At 59.4% G+C, this 20,090-nt stretch overlaps 1 protein-coding gene across 1 annotated transcript; it reads right to left on the bottom strand.

Annotated features, from left to right (window-relative positions):
* Positions 1-265: 265 nt before the first annotated feature.
* Positions 266-5,529, bottom strand: GPR37L1 (G protein-coupled receptor 37 like 1). Its single transcript, XM_048327829.1, has 2 exons — positions 4,725-5,529; positions 266-1,559 (listed from the first exon to the last, which is right to left on the bottom strand). Exons 1-2 carry the CDS (start codon positions 5,397-5,399, stop codon positions 747-749), a joined length of 1,488 nt encoding a protein of 495 aa, XP_048183786.1. The 5' UTR covers positions 5,400-5,529; the 3' UTR covers positions 266-746.
* Between the last annotated feature and the right edge of the window lie 14,561 nt (positions 5,530-20,090).

A 20,090-nucleotide genomic window follows, 5' to 3' on the forward strand; every position in this document is an offset into this window, starting at 1 on the left:
TACAAATCACCCCAAGCCCAGCGCTTCAGAGGGCACCCTCTCACCGGCACTGCTCAGCATCACTCCAGAGGGAGGGAGCACAGGGGCTGGGGGCCTTTCCCCATCTCCCCTCACCGCTGCCCACCCTGGCACAGCTGCTTCCCTGCCCTCCTGCCCCCCAGCTGCCCATGCCCACCCCAGAGCCCCCCAGGTTTAGGGAAGAGCCATCCAAGGTGCTCATACAGGGCTCAGCCCAGCAGTGCCAGTGGCTGCAAGCACGATGTGCTCTAGGTTACTGGTTTATTGAGCTCATACAGGGCACGGCTTGAACCCGTGGGATACGGCCAGTTGGACCTTCTCCTCTTGGGGAGGGGCTGGCAGGAAGGGAGGGGGCAGGAGGAGGGCAGTTTGTGTTTGCTGTGTCCTCTGTGAGCCATCACGGCCAGCCTCTGTGGTTTCAGGTAAGACCTTCCTGGCACAACACCATCTCCAGAGCAGCAGCCCCACGGAGCCCGGCCAGGCAGCCGGGACAGGAGGGTGCTGCTGTCCTCGCTGACCTTTGGGCAGAGGCAAGAGGGTCACCAGTGTAGCCACGGGGACTGGGATTTCAAGCCCCACCTGCCCAGTGCTGGGTTTGAAGCCCACGGCACAGCCCCCTGATCTGTCTCTTCTGCTTGCTCCATGTCCAGACATGAGTACTAATGGCAAAACAACGTTTGGTCTTGGGAGGAGGTGGTGAAACGATCGCTACAGCTCCCCAGTGGCACTTAGCATGGGGTGCCCAGGGCCAGGAGGGGTGGGGGAGTCTCCCGGGGCTTGTCGAAGAAGATGGAGGAGGACATCTCGGTTTTGAGCTTGCTGTCGGCGCTGCCCTCGCTGGAGGTGGTGTCGGGGCCGCAGCCCTCACAGCAGCAGCAGCAGCAGTCCATGAAGGCCTGGCCCAGGGGACGACAGAGGCACAGGAGCAGGACAGGCGTCACGGAGCACTTGAAGAACAGGAAGAACTGGTTGATGAGGTTGAGCAGATCCAAGGTCTGCTTAGACATGTCAGGGGACATGTAGGCCACCACGATGTTGCAGACGTTCTCGGGGGTGGTGCAGAGCCCGTAGATGACGGTCAGCGCGATGATGGTGCAGTTCAGGTGGCTCTCGCACTGGCCGTGCTTGGTGCCCCGGCACTCGCTCTTCTTCTCGGTGCCGCGGATGCGCCGCGTCACCAGCTGGCAGCTGACGGTGAAGAGGATGGGCAGGCAGAAGTAGCAGCCGAAATACCACCACATGCGAGCGTTCTGGTAGGTGAGCACCAGGGAGTAGATGGACTCGGGCAGGTTGGACAAGGGCTTCATGGTGCAAAACTCCGTCACCCCACCGGACACGGGCGACGTGTCCTGCGCCAGCTGCCAGAGCAGGATCTCTGGCACCGACAGCGTCATGGAGCCCACCCAGATGACGGCCAGCTTGGCGATGATGGACTGGCACTGCTCGATGGGCCGCGTGCTGGCCTGGGGGCTGGTGGCTGCGTGGAACCTGTCGATGCCCAGGGCACAGAGGCTGAAGGTGGTAACTCCCAGTGACGATACCTGGTGAGGGAGGAGGCAGAACAGGTGGGCCCTGCTGCAGGGACATCACAGGGGGCTGGGCTCTACCAGGCTTGGGGCAAACCCCTGGCTACCTAAGACCACAACCTCTCCTTCAAAGCTTGTAGGGAGGTCACAGCCTGTGGCTGCATCCCAGGGTTTAGAGCCACTTTTCTGTGACTCCTGAAAGGTTTTGAAAAATGTCCCCCGACCCTCAGTCCCTGCCCAGCTCCCTTTTCTGAGGAAGGGAGAAGTTTAGCTGGATGTCTGTCTGTTGATCCAGCCAAGGTGGGAACAGCAGGATTGTCTTTCAGGCTCTTCCTCTATTCTGGATGGCTCTTGCAGAGGAGAAGCAGGGGCCATCACACCCACCAGCACCTTCCCAGGGTTCTCAAGGCCTGCCTGGACAGGCCAAGTGAGTTGAAGGCACTCTTGTCCCAAATCAGCTTGGGGCAATTTCCGCTGCATTGAGAATAGCAAGAAAAACATCCCCTTTGCCAAAGGAGGAGGCCAAAGGAGGGACAGGAATCGCTGTGGCTCTGGGAGGGCTGGCCAGGCACTGGTCAGCATTCCCAGTCCCAGCCCCAGAGCTGGGAGCCAAGTCCCACAGCCCTTGGCCAAAATGATGGCAGAGTCACATGCTGGTGCCCCCAGTGCTGTGGCCATTCCTGGCTCACGAAGCCATCAAACATCACCCTGTGCTGAAAGACCTTCCCAGCTCTCAGGAAACTTCCCAGGGCTCCACGTGGTGCGTGGGGAACAGCCTGGAACACTGCCCCCCCGGTCCCCCAGCCACTTCCTTGGCCCTGGGCTGGTCACTCCAGCAGCTGATGACCAGAGCGGTGCCAGCCCTCAGCAGCACCATCGCTTATGCCCAGCAGCATCGCCCCAGACACAGAATCAGGACACCGGCCCAGCACCAGCATTCTGCACCCAGCACCACCTCCCAGCATGTCCCAGCTCCTCTGCCCAAAGCCCAGAGCCAGCCTGGGCACCCAGCACCCTGCTCTGCCCCACAGCCAGCACCCAGCACACTGGACCTGTTCCCTGGCTGGCACCTGCAGCCCTCGGCACTGCTGTGCTGCTGCCTCCTCCCCCTACAGCCTTCACAGGGTGTCTCTCTGGGCACCCTTGGTCCTGCAGAACACCCATCTCCAGTGCCCTGGCAGGGATGTAGCTGGTGGCATCAGTCAGCCCAGCACATCCCTGCACAGGGCCTGTCCCCAAGCAGCCCCTGTAACCAGCTTTGCTCCCAAAACCTGGCTCTGTGCCAGAGCACTGAGCAGCTCCAGAGGATGGATCTGCTTCTCACTGCATCCATCCAGTGGCCCGAGCCACTCACAGTCCCACCAGACACGAACCCTTGGTTCCCCTCTCATCGCTGACCCTCTGCTGGGGATTTGGCTCTGGCCTGGCTGTGGCTCCCAGCCAGGCTCCCTGCAGCTGGGTCCCAGGTGAAGCCCTGGAGCCTCTCTCTGCCCATGCCTTGGGGGGCAGGAGGGCAGTGTAGGGCTGGGTGCTGGGGGGCAGAGCAAGGGTAGCCCCACACCAGGACCATGCTTCCCATCTGTGGCACGCTCGTCCTTCTGCAGCACCAACATCCCACCGACCCTGTTCCCTCCTGACTCCTCTGGGACCGAGCTGTCCCAGGGCACCCTGGTGCTGCTGAATCCCTGCACCTGGTGCTGCCACCCTCAGGGTTCTCTCACAGGGACAGGGAGCCCATGATCAGCAGATCCTCCTCAAGACAGGGTCTGTTTTGGGGACATCTTCCCTCCCCTTCCCCTTCCCCTTCCCCTTCCCCTTCCCCTTCCCCTTCCCCTTCCCCTTCCCCTTCCCTTCCCGGGACACTGAGCCAGCTTGGGCAAATTCCTGCCCCTCTCTGAGTCCACCCAGATGCAGCGTTGGAGGCCTGAGGTGGAGGACAGGGATGGGGTAAACTCTCCATTTAGTGAGAGGATGGGGTGGGACACCCGTGGAAAGGAGCAGCTCTTGCCTGCTGGGCAGGGACACAGGGGAGCAGGGAGGCTGCAGGGGGCTGCAGGGCTCCCCCAGCAAACACCACATCCCCGTGCTGGGCTGGGCTGGGCTGCTTTGGGGCTGTGCTCAGTGGGACACCCCGGTCCACCACCCTGCACCCAGAGGACCCAGGCATTGCTGGGGCTTCTAGGGCTGTGCACAGGTGGGGACCCCGTGAGCAGCCAGGGACCCCTGCACAGCTGCAGACCCTGCACAGGGGCACCAGGGCATGCACAGGTAATGTTCTGGGGCACGCACAGGTGATGTTCTGGTGCCAGCAGGGCACACAGCAGCCGGGACCCCTGAACACTGGTGTGGGTGCTCAGGGGGAGGGGCAGGTTCTGAACCCCGTCTGGTCTGACCAAGCCTGAGAGGGTCTTCAGCGACCTGGCACTGTCTCTAAGCTCTTCCACCCTTTGAAAGACGGGGTGCTGACCTCAGAGAACAGCCAGGCTTGGTCTGTCTGTCCCACCAGGGCACGGAGGGGCACAGCTGGACCCCAAGGTTCCCCTGAGGATGGGAGATGAGCACAGCAAGGGTTGGTTTCCAGCACCAGAGCAGCATCAGGCCAAATCCTGCCATCTGGGGCATTTTTGCTCGTTCTGCCATCCCCTGTCACCACAGTCCCTCTGGCCTTCTCGGTGGGTACCTGGCTCTCCCCGAGTGTGGCCAACCTGTCACACGTGGGGTTTGAGGACAAACACAGATTTCAGGTTTCCACACCTAATTCCTGGGCTGGTCCCATTCCAGTGCTGACCAGCACTGTCCACCTGCAGCCCCCTGCCCCTGGACCATCCTCAGCAGCCCCCAGTGGCCAGTTTCTGGGCCAGCACACTGCAGGGCTGAGCCCCCAGGCTTTGGGGCATCAGGCTGGGACAGGAACAGACAAATGGAGGGAGTCCCTGTGCGGGCTGGAGGAGGGTCTAATGGGCTTTTCCCAGCCCTGGCAGCATCAGTGGTGGCTGCAGAGCCTGAGGAATGGCCTGGGACCAAGGGAAGGTCACTATGGGGACTGTCCCTTGACTCCTTGCTGTGCCCCACAGTCGGGTGTCTGGCCACCAGGCCACCAGCAGCAGGGACTGCCCCGGAGCAAGAGGGCAGAGAGGAGTTGAGTCCTTGATCCCTGCAGGGACCTGTGCAGCTCCTTACCTCCATGAAGGGCACGATGCGACAGGACATGTCCCCCAGCAGCCTCTTCTTGGTGATCTCGTTGAAGATGACCACAGGCAGGCAGAAGAAGAGGATGAGGAAGTCCCAGAAAGCCAGACTGGCCAGGATGGAGTTCCAGGCACTCTTCATGTAGTAGTTGTGCCACACGATGCACATCACGGACAGGTTCCCGATGATCCCCACCGTGAAGACGATGAGGGACAGGAACATGACAGCGTAGGCGCTGTAGGAGCTCTCTGTCACCGGGTACAGGGGGTTGTGGATTTGCAGCCGCTTGTCAGACACCGTGGTGAGGTTGGCTCGGGGCTCTGACCTGTCCCTGTCCGTGGGGACCCCCGGCTGCTGCTCCGACGGGTCCGTGCTGGATGGCAGCAGGGCCCTGGTGGGGTGCAGGCTGGCGGAGTTGAGGGGCCGCGGGAACTCCACGCGCACCCCCGGCACGTACTGCTGCACCGACTTGGAGTCCTCCTCCGTGCCCCGGCGCAGCCGCTCCCTCATCCCCTGCACCTCCGGGATGTCCCGGGCAGCCGTGGGCAGCGTCCTGCCCCTGTCCGCACCCTGGCCGTGGGGAGTGCTGCCGGTGCCTCGCATCCCCGCGGCCCCCGGGGCCAGCAGCAGCAGCAGCAGCAGCAGGAGAAGCGGTGGCGAAGGCATTGTGCCCCCGCGATGGTCCCCGCACCCTCCGGGAGCGCGTGCGGCGGAGGCGGCGCAGCCCCCGGGGCTGCTCGGGAGCTGTGTGCGGGCGCAGCCGCTCGGTCCGGCTCCGGCCGCGGCTCTGGGCGCTCGGGGAGCGCTGGGCAGGATAAAGCGGTGGCGGGAGGGGAGCCGAGCCCTCTGCTGGTCACCCACCGCCCAGAAGATGGGACAGCGGCCAGACTGGGCAGGTCCACATCCCCCAACGCCCACCCCAGCATTTCCCTCAACATCCCCCAACACCCCCCCAACATCCCCCAGCATTGCCCAAACATCCTCAAACCTCTCCCCAGCATCCTCGCAAATCCCCCAGTATCCCCAAACATTCCCCAATATCCCCCCAGCATCCCAAAAAAATCCTCCAACATCCCCAAACGTCCCTTCAGCATCCTCCCCCCAGAATACCCCACCACCCTTCGACATCCCCCAGCATCCCCCAAGTTTCTCCAATATTCCCCAACAGCCTCAAGCATCCCCCAACAGCCCCTGAGACCAGGCCAGGGGTGAGGGATGCCCACAGCCTGGCACTGGCCATGGCCTGCTGAGCTCAGCTTTTCCCATGGCAGGTGTTCCACTCTCTCCCTGGAGCAGGCGGCACTCAGGAGCCTGAGGGCCGGCACTGGGCACGATGTGGCACATCCCCTGCACACTCAGCCTGGGCTCAGGACACCCTCAAATGGCCAAACCACCTCCCTGGGGATGGGGGGCTGACAGGGCTGCCCTTGGCAGGAGGAAGGACGAGTGACTCCAGGTGATGCTTCTGGCGGCAGCGCGGGGTCAGATCTGCTGGCCTGGTTCTCCCAGGGTTTGCTGCTGCTTTTCCTCCTGACTCGCCCTCGGGACAGCGGTTTGAACAGAACTGGGGTGCCTGACCCCTGTATCTGTGACTCCTCCGCAGACCCATAAGCTCTCTCCCATACCCATCATCTCTCCGTCTCCCGCTCCTATCCCCATATCCACCTCCTCTCCTCTGTCCTAGTCTCCTGCTCCCCTACCTGTTATCCCTCCCTGCACTGTCACCCCTTTTTTCTCTGCCTGTGGGACTGGAGGGCCCAGGGGATCCCTCTGGGGACTCGCCCCGTGGCATGCAGACAGCCTGTGGGGGTGGATGTCTGCCAGGCTTGGAGCTGCAGAGCTGCCCCACGCCAGGGGAGCTCCAGGAGTGTGTCCCTGTCCTGCCCAGGGCAGTGGCAAGGGCCAGGACACCTCAACCCTGGCAGCCAGCAAACCCCAGCTCCTCCCCACCTGGGGCTGCCCCTGCCTGAGCCAGAAGGGACAATGGGCTGGCATCCCAGAGCACTGGGGGACAGGGGCCTCCTGCTGTGTCCCTGGGAACTGCGACAGACAATGCCACTGAAGCCAGAGCAGGGAATCTGAGTCCTGGGACTCAGAGGGTGCTCCTTCCAGGGGAGTGGGTGGCTCCAGATGGCAGGACATCACTGACAGGGCTTTTGTGGAGGGATGTGGGACGTTGCTGACAGGTGCTTTGGTGGTGGGATGCCTCCTGCTCTACTGCAGTCACGTCGTGCTCAGCTGGCACTTGGTGCTTGGCCACTGCAGCTGGGCTGGCAGAAGCTCTGGCGGGGGCAGAAGGAGTGAGTGTCTGCTCCCAGATCAATGGGCTCAGTGAAGCACAAGCCCTTCACCACCCCTGCGCTGGAGCCGTCCCTCGGTGTGGGACAGCGCGGGTCAGCCGCGGCCACAGAGCTCGGAGGCACCGCGGCAGCCCTGGCCATGCCCAGCTGTGCCCAGCTGTGCCCAGCTGCTCTCCCTCCCCACACTGCTTCTGCAGCCAGGTGCTGCTCCCTGACTCTCAGTAACATTTGGACTTTGGAGCATCATTTGGAAACTTTCCATGAGAAGAGGAGGGTTTTAGCTCTCGCTGGGCTCCACGGGAGCAGACGGTGGCAATGCTCGAGGTCTGGCCCGGGTGGGGGAGGCACTGCTGCCTCCAAGGGATCCCTGGCCTGATGCTGGACGAGCCTGACTGCAATAGAGGAAGGACAGCTCAGCCTGAGCTCACTGCCAGCCCAAGGATCTCACAGGACTCCTGTGTGCTTCAGGTGCTCTGGCTGCAAGGACTGCAGGGCATCTGTAAAAGTTCACGTGACAACCTCAAGGTTCATGACTGCTCCGGCCTTGGTCCACTGCCCCATACCTAAAATGAGCCAAGGATCTTCCCTAGTGGAGAACAAATGCCCAAAAGAGCTGAACTGTGCCCAGTTTGAACGGGGCACAGTGCTGTGCCCAGGTGTGGGGGTGCCAGGAGAGGCAGGGCAGGGGCAGCTTGGCCAGCCAAGCACAAAGTCAGGTTCACTGAAAGATGAATAACTTGAACTTGCTCCTCAGCAAACCCCCAGTGCTGGCCCCAGCTCCCTCTGCAAAGGTCAGGTAGGAGAGGGGGTGGCATCAGTCCCCATATTCGGCTCAGGGAGTGATGACACTGCACCTTGGCGAGGCTTGGGCAAAAAACACACTGTGCCAGGAGCCAGGATGGGCAGCTTGGCAGCCCCCAACATCCCCTGGACATCCTCCAACATCCCCCAGCATCTCCCACCTTTCCCCCAAAATCTCCAGCAACACCCTAACATCCCCCAGCATCCACCTAAGACGTCCCAGCATCCCACAGCATCCTCCAGCATCCTTCCAACACGCCCCAGACTGCTGAGCAAGGGATGAGCAGAGGACAGGCAAGGCCTGGGGCAGGAGAGCAGCAGGCTGAGGTCTTCCCTCAGTGCCCACATCAGCTCGGAGGAGGGAGCCCTTGGAGCGCAGCTGTGGCAGGTGCTGCAGCCAGGTGTTCTGTAAGGAGCCGCAGCTATTTTTAGTTTCATTTCGTGGTCGTTGCACAAAGGCCAGGCGTTGTCATGGAGCTGCCTGAAGACAACAGCAGAGTTCACTGGGGCAAGGTGACACTTCAGTGGCACAGGAGCGACCTTGGGCTGGCTCTGTAACCCACGGAATCGCTGCCTCTTCGAGATTCTCCTCTTCCTTCCCTCCCTCTTTCCAGAAGCTCCCAGCCAGTGAGGCTCCCTGGCTGTCACCAAACCGGGGGCCAGACAGCAGCCCTGGACACTGTTTGGGAAGGGCACATTTATCTTCTCCAGCCCGAATTCACAGCGGGGTGAGGCTGTTTCTGGGGAGATGAGTGTGTGTTTTGCAGATGTCTCCTGGGAGGTGCCTCCTCAGAGCCCAAGTATTCCACTGTGACCCAGGAGAGGTTTCTTCCTACATCCCCCCTTCCAGATATTTCACTCAACCCTCTGTGTTTTGGACAAGCCTGCATAAAAACCACACACTACCTCCATCCATCCCCCAGTCCGTGGCCCACAGGTACATCCCCTCAGGAACACATCCCAAACACTCTGACAGAACAGGGACACAAGGTCAGGAGCGTTCCTGAGCCTGCACTGCACCACACCAACTGTCTGCCCCACTCCGAGGCTTTTTAAAGCTGTTCCTCTGGGGCAGGGCAGCTCTGCTGTAGCCAAGGGCAGATATAAAACCACCTGGCAATGGCTCACCCCATCCCCCATGTCCATGTACCCCCATGGCTCCCCAGGTGCTGGGGGTGGTGGAACAGGGACACGTGTGATCCCACTGGTGGGCTCTTTCTCCCTGCCTGGAGGGGATAGCGAGGGTGCCAGCACCAAAACACCAGGGGGAGGGGGTGGGCACAGCTGGGACCCCCGGTCTCTCTGATGAGTTTCTCAGACTCCCTCCTTGCCTCTGTGTTCTCCTGCTCCAGCATCTCCCTCGTGGAGGATCCCAGTGGGGTGAGCTGTGCCTGGTCCCTCTGCCACTGCTCACTGACTTGGGGATTTCTGGGGGGAAGGAGAATTTCTCCATGCCACTTGTTCCAGTCCAAGCCCAGAAGAGTGGCTGAGATGGAGAAAGTCTGGGCAGCAATAAGGCAGCAGTGCCTGCAAGAGTGATGCTTGTGCTGAGATGGACAGTGGGGTGGGCTGGAGGGATGGACAGCGGGGTGGGCTGTGGAGATGGAGAGTGGGGTGGGCTGTGGGGATGGACAGTGGGGTGGGCTGGAGGGATGGACAGTGGGGTGGACTGTGGAGATGGACAGTGGGGTGGGTCACCTGAAGGCACATGGGGCTGCCTGTGTGCAGGAGGAGGAGCATCTTTGCCAGGAGGTGCCTTTGCCAGTGATGCTGAGCTGTTTGCCTTAGGCTGGGAGGGCAGCAGGGTGGCAGGGACAAGCCACCCTGTCCCCCATGGCGTGCAGCACACTGACACCTTGGCACTGAGGCTCTTGTCCATGACCTCAGGCTCCTCTTTGCATGGCCATCATACAGAGCATCCTCACACCGAGCTCTGGGGATGTCAGAGCTGTCCAGCTCCTCTGCTCTTGGCAGAAGCACGTCCCTTATCAGACCCTGACAGCGAGAGCAGGTCCAGCGTAGCTCAGCTCCCCAGAGCCCTGCAGGGCTCAGACCCTTTCACCCCTGCTCTGTTAACGAAAACGTCTTTTTTTCTTAAATCAGAATCCATGTCAGAACCCTGTGAGGCTTCAGCTGGCCTTCTGGAGAGCTTTGGTGAGCTGCCAGGGCTGCCACGAGCTGTCTCTGACAGCACACAGCAGACCTGTCCCGGTAGCCTTGCAGAGGTGGCGGGGGACACTGCTGGAGACCCTCTCCACCCCCTGCTACTGCGTGAGCCCCTCACCCCATGGCACCTCTCCTGCTGGAGAGAGTCAGGGCACGTGAGGCCCAAATACCCCGTGGGAGGAGGAAAAGTTCCCTTTTGTTTCCACCAAACAGTCCGGCCTCGGGAACAAAGCAATAACCAGGCTGGTACACGCCTGTTTGCCCGGGAAAGGAGGGACAGGGCAGGGAGGGGACACGGTAAACACAGACGGCTGCTGCTGGAGGGCAGCACCACCGAGGAGATCCCCAGGGCTGCTGTCCCCCCTGGTCCCGAGGGACAATACTCCCCAGTGATTTTCTAGCCCTGCCACAGGGGGCTGAGGCCAGCCCAGTGTCTGTGCCAGCCCCCGTGTTAGAGGTGCACAAAGCTGAGCCTGCCCCACTCAGCCTGGGGGTTCCCCTCAGCGTCCCCGTGGCACCGATCTCGCACCCTGCCGGGCTCCTCCGGGCGGTGGCGATGGAACATGAGAGGGGACCACAGGGGCTTCCTGCAGAGGCAAGGACGGACTCAGAGGAACTCGTCCACTCCAGTCCCAGGCTCTGTCATTGCTCCCTGCGGGGATGGTGTGCAATGGAAGTTGGGGCTTTGGGGAGTGAAGCACCCTCAGTGTTTGACCTGCACACCACGGTGCCAACCAGGAGCCAGGACAGGCTCTGGAGCTGCAGTTTCTCCTGCCCTGCTCCCTGGAGGTAATGAAAAGCTGCTCCCATCCGACCATGCCCCAGTGCACTGAGCTCACTGCTGCCAGCGCTGCTGGAGTGAACTCGCAGCCCGTGGCCTCCGTGGTCTCCTGTGGGATCCCAGCTCTGCTCCCATGAGCAGGTTCCCCAGGAGCCACGGGTGTAAGGCACGACAGGAACACTCAAACCCAGTCCACAGCGGTAGAATCAAAAGCACAGTGGGATTGTCCTTGAGCCACAGCAGGAGGTGAGTTGCCGGGGCTGCCTCCAGGGAACAGCCCAGGGACATCCAGGCACTCCGTGGGTCGGTATCACGGGTGTGCAGGGGAGCGTTCCCAGCTCTGTGAGCAGGGGCTGCTCTTTTGGCTCGTTGGGGTGGTCACGTAGGGCTCCAAGAGGAACTGAGAACCCACAGCAAGGCCAGCTTAGGGCACAGGCAGTATTTTCCTGTGGAATTAAACAAGGAATGGTCTGGAAACAGCAAAAGGCCATTGGGACAGGCCCTGAGCTCTCCCCTTTGGTGGATCCCCCTTGGTGATTTACCTCCAAGTTCCCTGTAAATGCCAGGGAAAAGTCACAAATGCAAAAATGGGACTTGGAGCAAAAGCTCTCCTAAGTTGTGTAGAAAACAAACCATCCTCAAGTCCACTACCTTTCCTCTGGGACGAGTATTTGGTTTCTCCATTTGTCTCAATTCAGTCCCTCTGGCTCTAGCAAGAAATCCTTCATCCTGCTGTGGGTAAACCTCATGTTCCCTTGCTGCTGTGTCCCCCTCCTCTGGCCATCACACACTGTGCCCAGGGGCTCCAGCACTTTGTGGAGCTTGGGTTTGGCTCACAGCTGCACGGGGGTGCAGCAGCAGCTCCCCTAAGCCCTGGAGCCACCCTGGTGAAGGTGATACGCTCCCTCTGTTTCTAGCACCACTCTCAGGGTGCTTTGGCATCCCTGGCTGCTCTCAGTGAACCCCAGCACCTCCTGCAGCCACGGGGGTCCAAGCCCAGCTGGCCATAGTGCACACTGAGGCTCCAGAGAAACACCAGAGGGGTCTGGGGGAGCTCTGAGAGCAGAGTCTGTGCTGGGTGACTCGTGCTGGGGCTGCCATTCAGCTGGGGGTGGCAGACTGGGTGACCTGTGGCTGCTGGCCAAGGCACTGGTGCTGGGGAAGCACCTGTGGAAAGCAACCTGCACACAGAGCTGTGGAGCCCTGAGCCAGGCACAGAGCTGGTGCCTGGCCATGCTCTGCCCCAGGTGTTCCAGGGCTCTGAGCAAAAGTCAAGGTGATTTGTGCTTCCCAGGAATACTGCCGTTTGTGTTTGTGCTTCCTCAGAACGCTGCGAGGAGGGAGGTGCTGTGTGGGCAGTCTGTGCTTTGTGTGCTTCTCAGGGCCACGGACACACCCCAAAGGCTGCGGGGCTTCAAGGCTGGCAGCGGGTGGACCAGTGCCACCCCCTCCTGTGGGGTCTGTGCCCAGCGCAGAGCCAGGCGGGCTGGGAGCTTTGGGAGAGGCTGCGGTGCATCCAGAGCTCCGTGTGTGCCGTCAGCCCTGCCTGCACGGGCTGTCAGACCCTTGGGGGTGGTGAGCACAGGTCTCCCAGCTGCAGGGGTTCTATTCAGAGACCTCCAACCCATATTCTTTGTCTCCTGAGTGGCCTCTTCCGGCTGCCCCACTTCTTGCCCTCAAACAGACAGTTCACCCACTCCATCCTGACCGGATACTGCCCATCCTGCACCCACGGGCAGCACCTGACCACTGCGGCCAGAGTCTGATGCTGTGATGTGCTGAGTGACCCCAGAAATGTGTCTGTCCATCATCTGCCAGCAGACTCCACAGAGCCTGTGCCACAGCTCAGCCCCTCCTGTGGGGCCGGGTCAGCACCAGGGGCTGGGGCAGGGGGGACTGGGGGCTCTGATGCCCAGCGGTGGCTGGGACCAGAGTCCCTGCCGTCCCTGGGGGAGCTCTGGGGGGTCCTGCTGGTTTAGCACCGAGCTGGCAGTGCGAGGGTGTGGGGGCAGGACGCTGTCCCCTGGCTGCCCGCAGCTCAGGCTGTCCCACTGCACCGGGGGAGCAGGGCACCGCAATGACATTTGTCAGCTGCCGTGGGCTCCCCAGCCCAGCTGGGGACAAAGGTCACCGTGCAGAAATATCAGCTGCTTGCGGATGGAAAATTCCCTGCTTTGCACACATGCAAATGAGAGCTGGGAATCCTGTGCCCACGCCCCTGCCACTGCACTCCCTTCTCCACGCCCCAGCCAGGCTGGGGGGTTCCATACTGTCCCCACTAAGGTCACCATCACACATCTTGGCCCCTCAAAACCTGTCTTTCCTCCTGGAGATGTCCTGGTCACAGGGCATGGCTGTGTCCCCAGGGCAGCTCTCACTGCCCACAGCCTGTCTATGCACCTGGGGTGGGCTGTGCCCCTGCCCTGCCATACAGACTGCAGTTCCACTGGACCCTTGCTCTGGAGCCAGAGAAGCCTTTGCTGAAGCCAGATACAGCCAGGGCCATACTGAGGGCCCAGGGACCAGGGGTGTCCCACGGAGCAGGTCCCATCCCCACTGCTGTGCACAAGCGGGGAAAAAGGATATGCCAGGGTCCTTGGAGGTAGGAGGTCGTGGGAGGAGACAGGCATCCATCCGTGCTCTGCCCTGTAAGTTTGGTACCTGTGCCCACTGCAGGGCACTGCAGTGCTGGCGCTGTGCTGATGCTGCGTGGACTGGGGGGAAGGAGCCCCCAAGGGCGCAGAGCTGCACCCCATCAGCATCGTGTGCTCTGAGGATACCTACAGAGCAGGCTCAGGGAAGGGCAGAGGACAGAACAGGAATCTCCTAAGCCTTTACCTTGGAAGTCCTGTTTCCCACAGTGCTGCCTGGGATGTTGAAGGGTGATACAGGAAGGGAAAAACCTCCCTACCAAGATTATTACCTTGCAGACTCTCAGCACCTTGGGATACCCACTTTGCAGCCACGAGGACACGTCCACGGGTGGGCAGGATGTGCTCACCTGTGTCAGAACTGCTCTACCTCAACACCCGCAGTATCAGCAAGGCCAGTCACAAGCACAGAGGTGCAAGTGGGATTCCTGAGGCTGCTAGCACCATCCACCGCCCATCCCAGGCTCCAAGCCCTGCCACCTGCAGGACACAGCTACGGCTGTGGCAGCAGAAGAGCAAGAGGGAGAGGATGGAGAAATCTCCAGGCTCCCTGTGCAGTCTTCCCCAGTCTCCAGTGACTCTGTCCTACGCAGCGAATTGCTCAGCACTGACCCTCTGACCCACACGGCCTTCAGCCAGCGACCCGCAGAGGCCTGGAACTCCTCAGTGCCACAGTCAGGCAGGGCCAGCAGCTTGCTCTAGGCTCAGGTGAGAGGCTCCAGCTTAGAGCCAAAGCCAGCGGCCCTGAGTCACCAGGTGACGACATCCTGCTGGTATCTCTCAGGTGTGGCAGCACCATGGGTGATGTGAGGCAAGGCAGCAACTGCAGCTTGGTGCTGATAGCGCTCGTGACTGTAGGTGGGGGATGTCTCTCTGCTATTCACAGCTTTGGGCAATTGCTGAGGAGCTGGTGAGACAGTTCACTTGGCTGGCAGATGTCCAATGCCTGCCAGGATTTGGGCTCTTCTTCCCTGGGAGAAGCTATTGAGCTCCAAGGAAGCCACCTCACCCCTCTGTCCCTGTCCCTGACAGCGCAGCCATGGGCATGGGCTGCTGCCCACATGTCCTGACCATCACACTGGGACCTTTCCTGCCCGCTCCACAGAGTCAGATGCAGCACCTGGGAACAAAGCCAGGGCCCCACATCCTCTTCTGTGATAGGACCTAACTTGTGATAGGACCTAACTTGTGATAGGACCTGAGGGAATGGCATGAAGGTGTGCCAGGGGAGGGTTAGGCTGGATACCAGGAAAGGTTCTTCCCCCAGAGGGTGCTGGGCACTGCCCAGGCTCCCCAGGGAATGAATGGGCACGGCCCCAGGGCTGCCAGAGCTCCAGGAGTGTTTGGACACGGCTCCCAGGGGTGCACAGGGTGGGATGGTTGGGGTTTCTGTGCAGGGCCAGGGGTTGGACTAGATGATCCCTGTGGGTCCCTTCCAACACAGGAGATTCCATGATCTCTGATTGTGTAATGGAGCAGGGGTCCAGGGCTGGCTGCAACCCCAGCACACTCCTGGGGACTATCTGTATTCGGGGCAGATGGTCCCTTGGTCCTACCAGGCTGTCTTAACTCCTAATCGTGGTCATGCAGGGGACCATGTCCTGCCCAGTCTGGCAGGTCTCTCTCTCTCTCCTGTCTGGGATTCTCAGAATACTAAAAAATTTCTCTGCTCTCTCTCTGTAGGAGCAATCCTGGGGCTGCCAGCAGGGAGCAAGGCCAGAGGGGGCAGCAGGAGGGTAGGATCCAAGTGGCAATACTCCATGAGCATCACGCGACAAAGCTCTGGAGGATTTCCAGCACCTCAGGACCTGCCATCCCATTGTCTGTGGGGTGCTGAGTGAGCCCCAAAGAAGGGCTGGGAGAGCAGAGGGCCAGTGCTGAGCAGAGCCAGTGGGGCACAGCCAGGATGCTCCTGCCCTGTGTGTCTGTGCTCTGGCGAACTCGTGGCTGTGGACACAGGAAACCCATGAAATGGAATATCTGGGCCATCTCCCCACTCCCAGTGTGCAGCAGGCTGGCAGATAAGACACCACAGGCAGGTATTTCAGTTAGTGCCGTGTCAGGTGCCGGGACCGGCGAGAGGACGGGCTGCCAGGCAGGTGGCAGTGCTGCCAGGCGGTGCAAGGACGCTGCTGCCAGCCCAGAGTGCCAGCCCACTGCTGTAGCGCGAGGTGATGCCAGCAGATACCCCATGTCTTCCTCCTTTCCCAACGCTTTGACAGATTGCAGTCAAAAAAGACACCCAGAATGAGAATGAACAGCTAAAAAGCAGTAGCTCTGCCTGAGTCTTGTGGAAGGTGAAGAGAGCAATGTTTGGAGGTGAAAGATCCCGCAATAATAACTGCTGATGCACCCAAAACCTGCCCCAAAACTGTTTTGTCACTGCCAGTTGAGAGAACCCCATGCAGAGGAGACCTGACGTGGCAGCCCTGTCCTATGTCTCAGCCTGAAGGCCCAGCCATGCCCCTTGTGCAAACACCTCAGGGTGGGGGCGGCTGTGAGGGTGACAGAGACCAGCAAGAAGAGTGAGAGACTGAGTCAGTTCCATTTAAAATAGAAATCCCGTCAACAAGGTCTGGCCCTGAGTTTTTTAAAATAGAAATCCCGTCAACAAGGTCTGGCCCTGAGTTTTGGTACGTGCTTGGAAGGAAGTCATTGCTCCTCCTGCACTCCTGCTCCGATCTTCACCAGCCTAATTTGATCAATGCCATGGCCCCAGTTAGGAGGTCACCAGTTCACTGGGGACAATACCTGCTTTCAGGTAGAGTTTCAGACACAAACAGTCCCTGGAACTTGAGGAAAGGTCTGCAATTTCTGCTGTCCCACATGGTTTTTAGCCTACAGTGTCTCTCTTCCCATCTCATCTCCTCTGCCACTGGCAGAGACACCTCTGGTCTCTCATCCATGTTCAGGTTTGGGACCCATCTTTGGGCATCTCTTCCTCCAAGCTTTGTTGAAATGGACTGATTTGCTGAAATGACTTTTCTCTTTTCCCTATCACCATTTTCTCACTCTTCTTCTCGTCCAGTATTTGCAGATGCTGAGGTTTTCTAACCTCAGCCTGAAAGATGGAAGGACCCTTCTAATCCTACTGGTCTTTTCCCACTCAGTGACTGAGAAGTGACAAGGAGCATTAACTGCTGGTGCCATCACTCAGTGTTCCTGCGGTTTCCTTGGAGTCTGCTTTGGAGGGGTGCTGAGCCTGGGATATCCTGACAGGATCATGCTGATGGGTCGCTGCAGAGGGAGCAGGTCTCCTCCCACAGGAGCAAGGAGCCCTGCAAGATGCATCTACTGTAGCTCCAAATCTCCCATGATGGTACCCACACTCCTCCCTCCCCTTTTCCCTGATTCCAAACACCTTTCTGACCTTGACTGACCGAGTTCTGCCAACCTGCTCTGCCAGGAGGAGGGGCTGAGCCCTCCCGGGTGGCTGGGCAGGCGTAGGCAGTATCTGCAAACCCTGAGTCAGGCTGCAGGAATGCAGTCGGGATGGGGTGGCAGGGAAGGACAACTAAAGGACAACAACACGACCCACGGTGCAGGGGATCTCCGAGTCTGTGGGTGATGTCTTTCCCTGCAGGTGGCATGGCCACAAGCCCTCATGCCCACACCTGCACCTTGCTGTGAGCACACGCCCCATCTCTGCTGGGGTAGCGGCATCCCCTGAGCTGCCCCTTTCCCAGGCAGCCAGAGCTCCCTGCGCTGGCCTGACACCACAGGGATCTTCTCCTGGGTGAAGCCTGTCCAGCCACGGATCTGTAGGGTTTCAGCAGGGTCAGGGTGATCACTAGCACTGATCCTGTTATTCTCCTCCTACAGTGTTGGAGCCAGAATGAGGAGAGCCCTCCCTGGCTCCGGGGCACAGAAGCAGTGCTGCCCTCCAGAGAGGAACCGCAGCACAGAACCACGGCCCTGGCTGCCCTCAGGAGACCCCCTCTCCCTGGACCTCCTTGAGTCTGGGCAGGTTTGAGGAGCGCACAGCACCAGCCATCACTCTCTGCATACCATACCCAGCTCGCAGCTGCTCTGGCAGCTCTCTGCAGCTCTCTAGGATTTCACAGGGGCTCTGCCTTTGTGGAATCCAACCTTACTCTCCAAGAATGTGTTCCCAGCAGCTGCTGGAAACAGCATCGCAAGCCTGGCCAGCACATCTGCAACTCCTCAGCCCACAGGCAACTGCACTGGGAAATGGATCGCAGTTCCAGGAACAGCCCCAGCCAAGGCACAGGTGTGTGGCAGAGGCTGAATGCACACAGGTACCACGGGCACCTCAGCCCCCCAAAACCGGGCTGTGGACCAGGAAAGCCCTCCAAGGCCATACCAATGGGGTGCATGCCAGGGCTTGTGCTTCCATTGGGCCAGGCACATCATACGATGTAGATTCCTTGGAGAAGGGGATTTTTATTAAAATGAACTGCCTGAATCACTCACACTGCTCGTCTCCCAGTTACACTCACACTCACCCCCACAGGGTCTGACCAGGTGACCAGTGCAGCACTGGTGTGAGGGGTGGTGGTAGGTGGGTCCTTACTGTGGCTCAGGGTTCCTCTTTACTGGCTACAGCAAGCGCTGCCAACAGCTCCTTTAGACCCTGTAGGAACTGACCATTTTCATGGAGCCTCTGATCCACCTTCCAAGAGCCTCAGGCTGGATTTTTGCCTCTGTCTGGGTTTCCCTGCTGTGGGTGCCTTTACAGGTGCTATCACGGTGTCAGGGGAGGAGGATGATGTGAGGGATGTGCCTGTATCTTGTTGCCATTCTTCTGCTATCAAAGCAGAGGTCTCCTGCTGGTGTCACCTACACCCCAGCCCTCATCAGAGTGCAGCCATCTGGGCTGATGCAAACAACAGATTGCTCAGCATCTTCCTGGTGTTGACTGTGCCCCGTGCAAGCCACGCTCATAATTTTCCTCTTTAGAGTTCCTTCTGGTACTTTCAAACCCAGCCAGTCCCACAGACACTTCCTTCATCCCAGCCGCAGTGTACATGTTAACAGGACTTCACCTGCAGGACAACAAACCTAGGCCAAAAATGTTCTTCTGATGACCACAAAGATCTCTAGGACAGGAAAACCAGCAGCAGAAAACCTGCAGCAATAATTATGTGCAAAAAGAGGGACACTTTTAAAATTAAGAAACTAAAAAAAAAAAAGGAGGCAATTAAGGAATTAAAATTAGCAACCAGAGGAGTTCCTGAGCTGGAAGTGGCCTTTGAGTCCAACCTCTGGCCCTACACAGGACACTCCAACAATCCCACCCTGTCCCTGAGAGTGTTGTCCAAACGCTCCTGGAGCTCTGGCAGCCTCGGGGCCGTGCCCATTCCCTGGGGAGCCTGGGCAGTGCCCAGCACCCTCTGGGGGAAGAACCTTTCCCTGCTCTCCAGCCTGACCCTGCCCTGGCCCAGCTCCAGCTGTTACACTGGGTCCTGTCCCTGCCACAGAGAGCAGAGATCGGAGCTGCCCCCCATGAGGAGCTGCAGCCCCCAGTGGGGTCTGACCTCAGGCTCCTTCAGGCTGAACAGACCAAGTGCCCTCAGCCGCCCCTCGTGTGGCCCCTCCAGACCTTTCACCACCTTCACAGCCCTCCTTTGGCTATTCTCTAACAGCTTTATCTCTTGCCTTTATAACACGTTGGATGTTATGTAAATATGATGCTGGAGGCAGAGAGCAAGTGTGTGTCTGTCCACAGAGGTTTGAGCAGGTGTTATAGCAAATGTTTTTGAAAAGCAAGCGTGGGAGCCTGTTGGAAGTAAAGTGATATCTTTGAATAAGCCATAACCGTGTCCAAACACCGGGGAGGGTAAACCTGGGCAAGTGAAATGTGAAACCACGGTCAGGCAAGCCAAAATTTTTTTTGAGGAACAACTAGCTAAAGGCGTAACAACTAACTTCCAAGGGCTTTTGTGAGTAGACAAAAGGTGGTTGCCTGCCAAAGAGTTTGAAGTCAACAAACAACGGAGTACAACAGGACCACTCATGAAAAGAAGCTGCAAGGAGAAGTGAGATGAATCCCTCACATTGTTGTCCCTGCTGAGGCACTCAGGGGCTTCCCAGGCTGTGCTCTTTCTGCACAGTGAAGAAGTTCAAGGAGGTCCCTCACATGAGGATGCCAGGAGAGGAGCATTTCAGAGCACATTAGTTTACATGAACAGAGAGAAAAATGGCAGGATCTTCACATGGAGAAATGTCTCCACAGAAGGGTTTGGGAACTCACAGGTGGAGTTGCTGCCTAGCAGGGGATCCATGGCACGTGGCTTAGCAGTAGGCTGTGGTTAAGGGTCAGAGTGATTTTGGCAGTAAGTGCTCTCCAAAGACTGAGGTCACCAGCTGACTGTGTCAGGAATCCTTTCTGAGCTGGTGCTGCTGGTGGCATTAAAAGCTCCAGAAGCCCTTATGGTGACACAGGATCAGCAGTTAGGTTGGTGCCTCGGACAGAGCTCCTCAGGAACCCCCGTGCGTGTGATGGAGCAGGAAAGGACTGTTGTGGTGCCACAAAGGGAGATTCAAGCACAAGGTGGGAAAGAACACGAGCAATGCCTCACACTCATCTCCCCTGACCTTGCCCGGTGCCTCTCCCTGCCCATGTGCTTCGTGCCCTGCTCCGTGATCTGCTGCACGGATGGAGTCCCTCCCTTCCACTCTTCTCCTAAGGAACCCC

This window comes from Corvus hawaiiensis, chromosome 24, assembly GCF_020740725.1.
Source record: "Corvus hawaiiensis isolate bCorHaw1 chromosome 24, bCorHaw1.pri.cur, whole genome shotgun sequence".
NCBI lineage: Eukaryota > Metazoa > Chordata > Aves > Passeriformes > Corvidae > Corvus > Corvus hawaiiensis.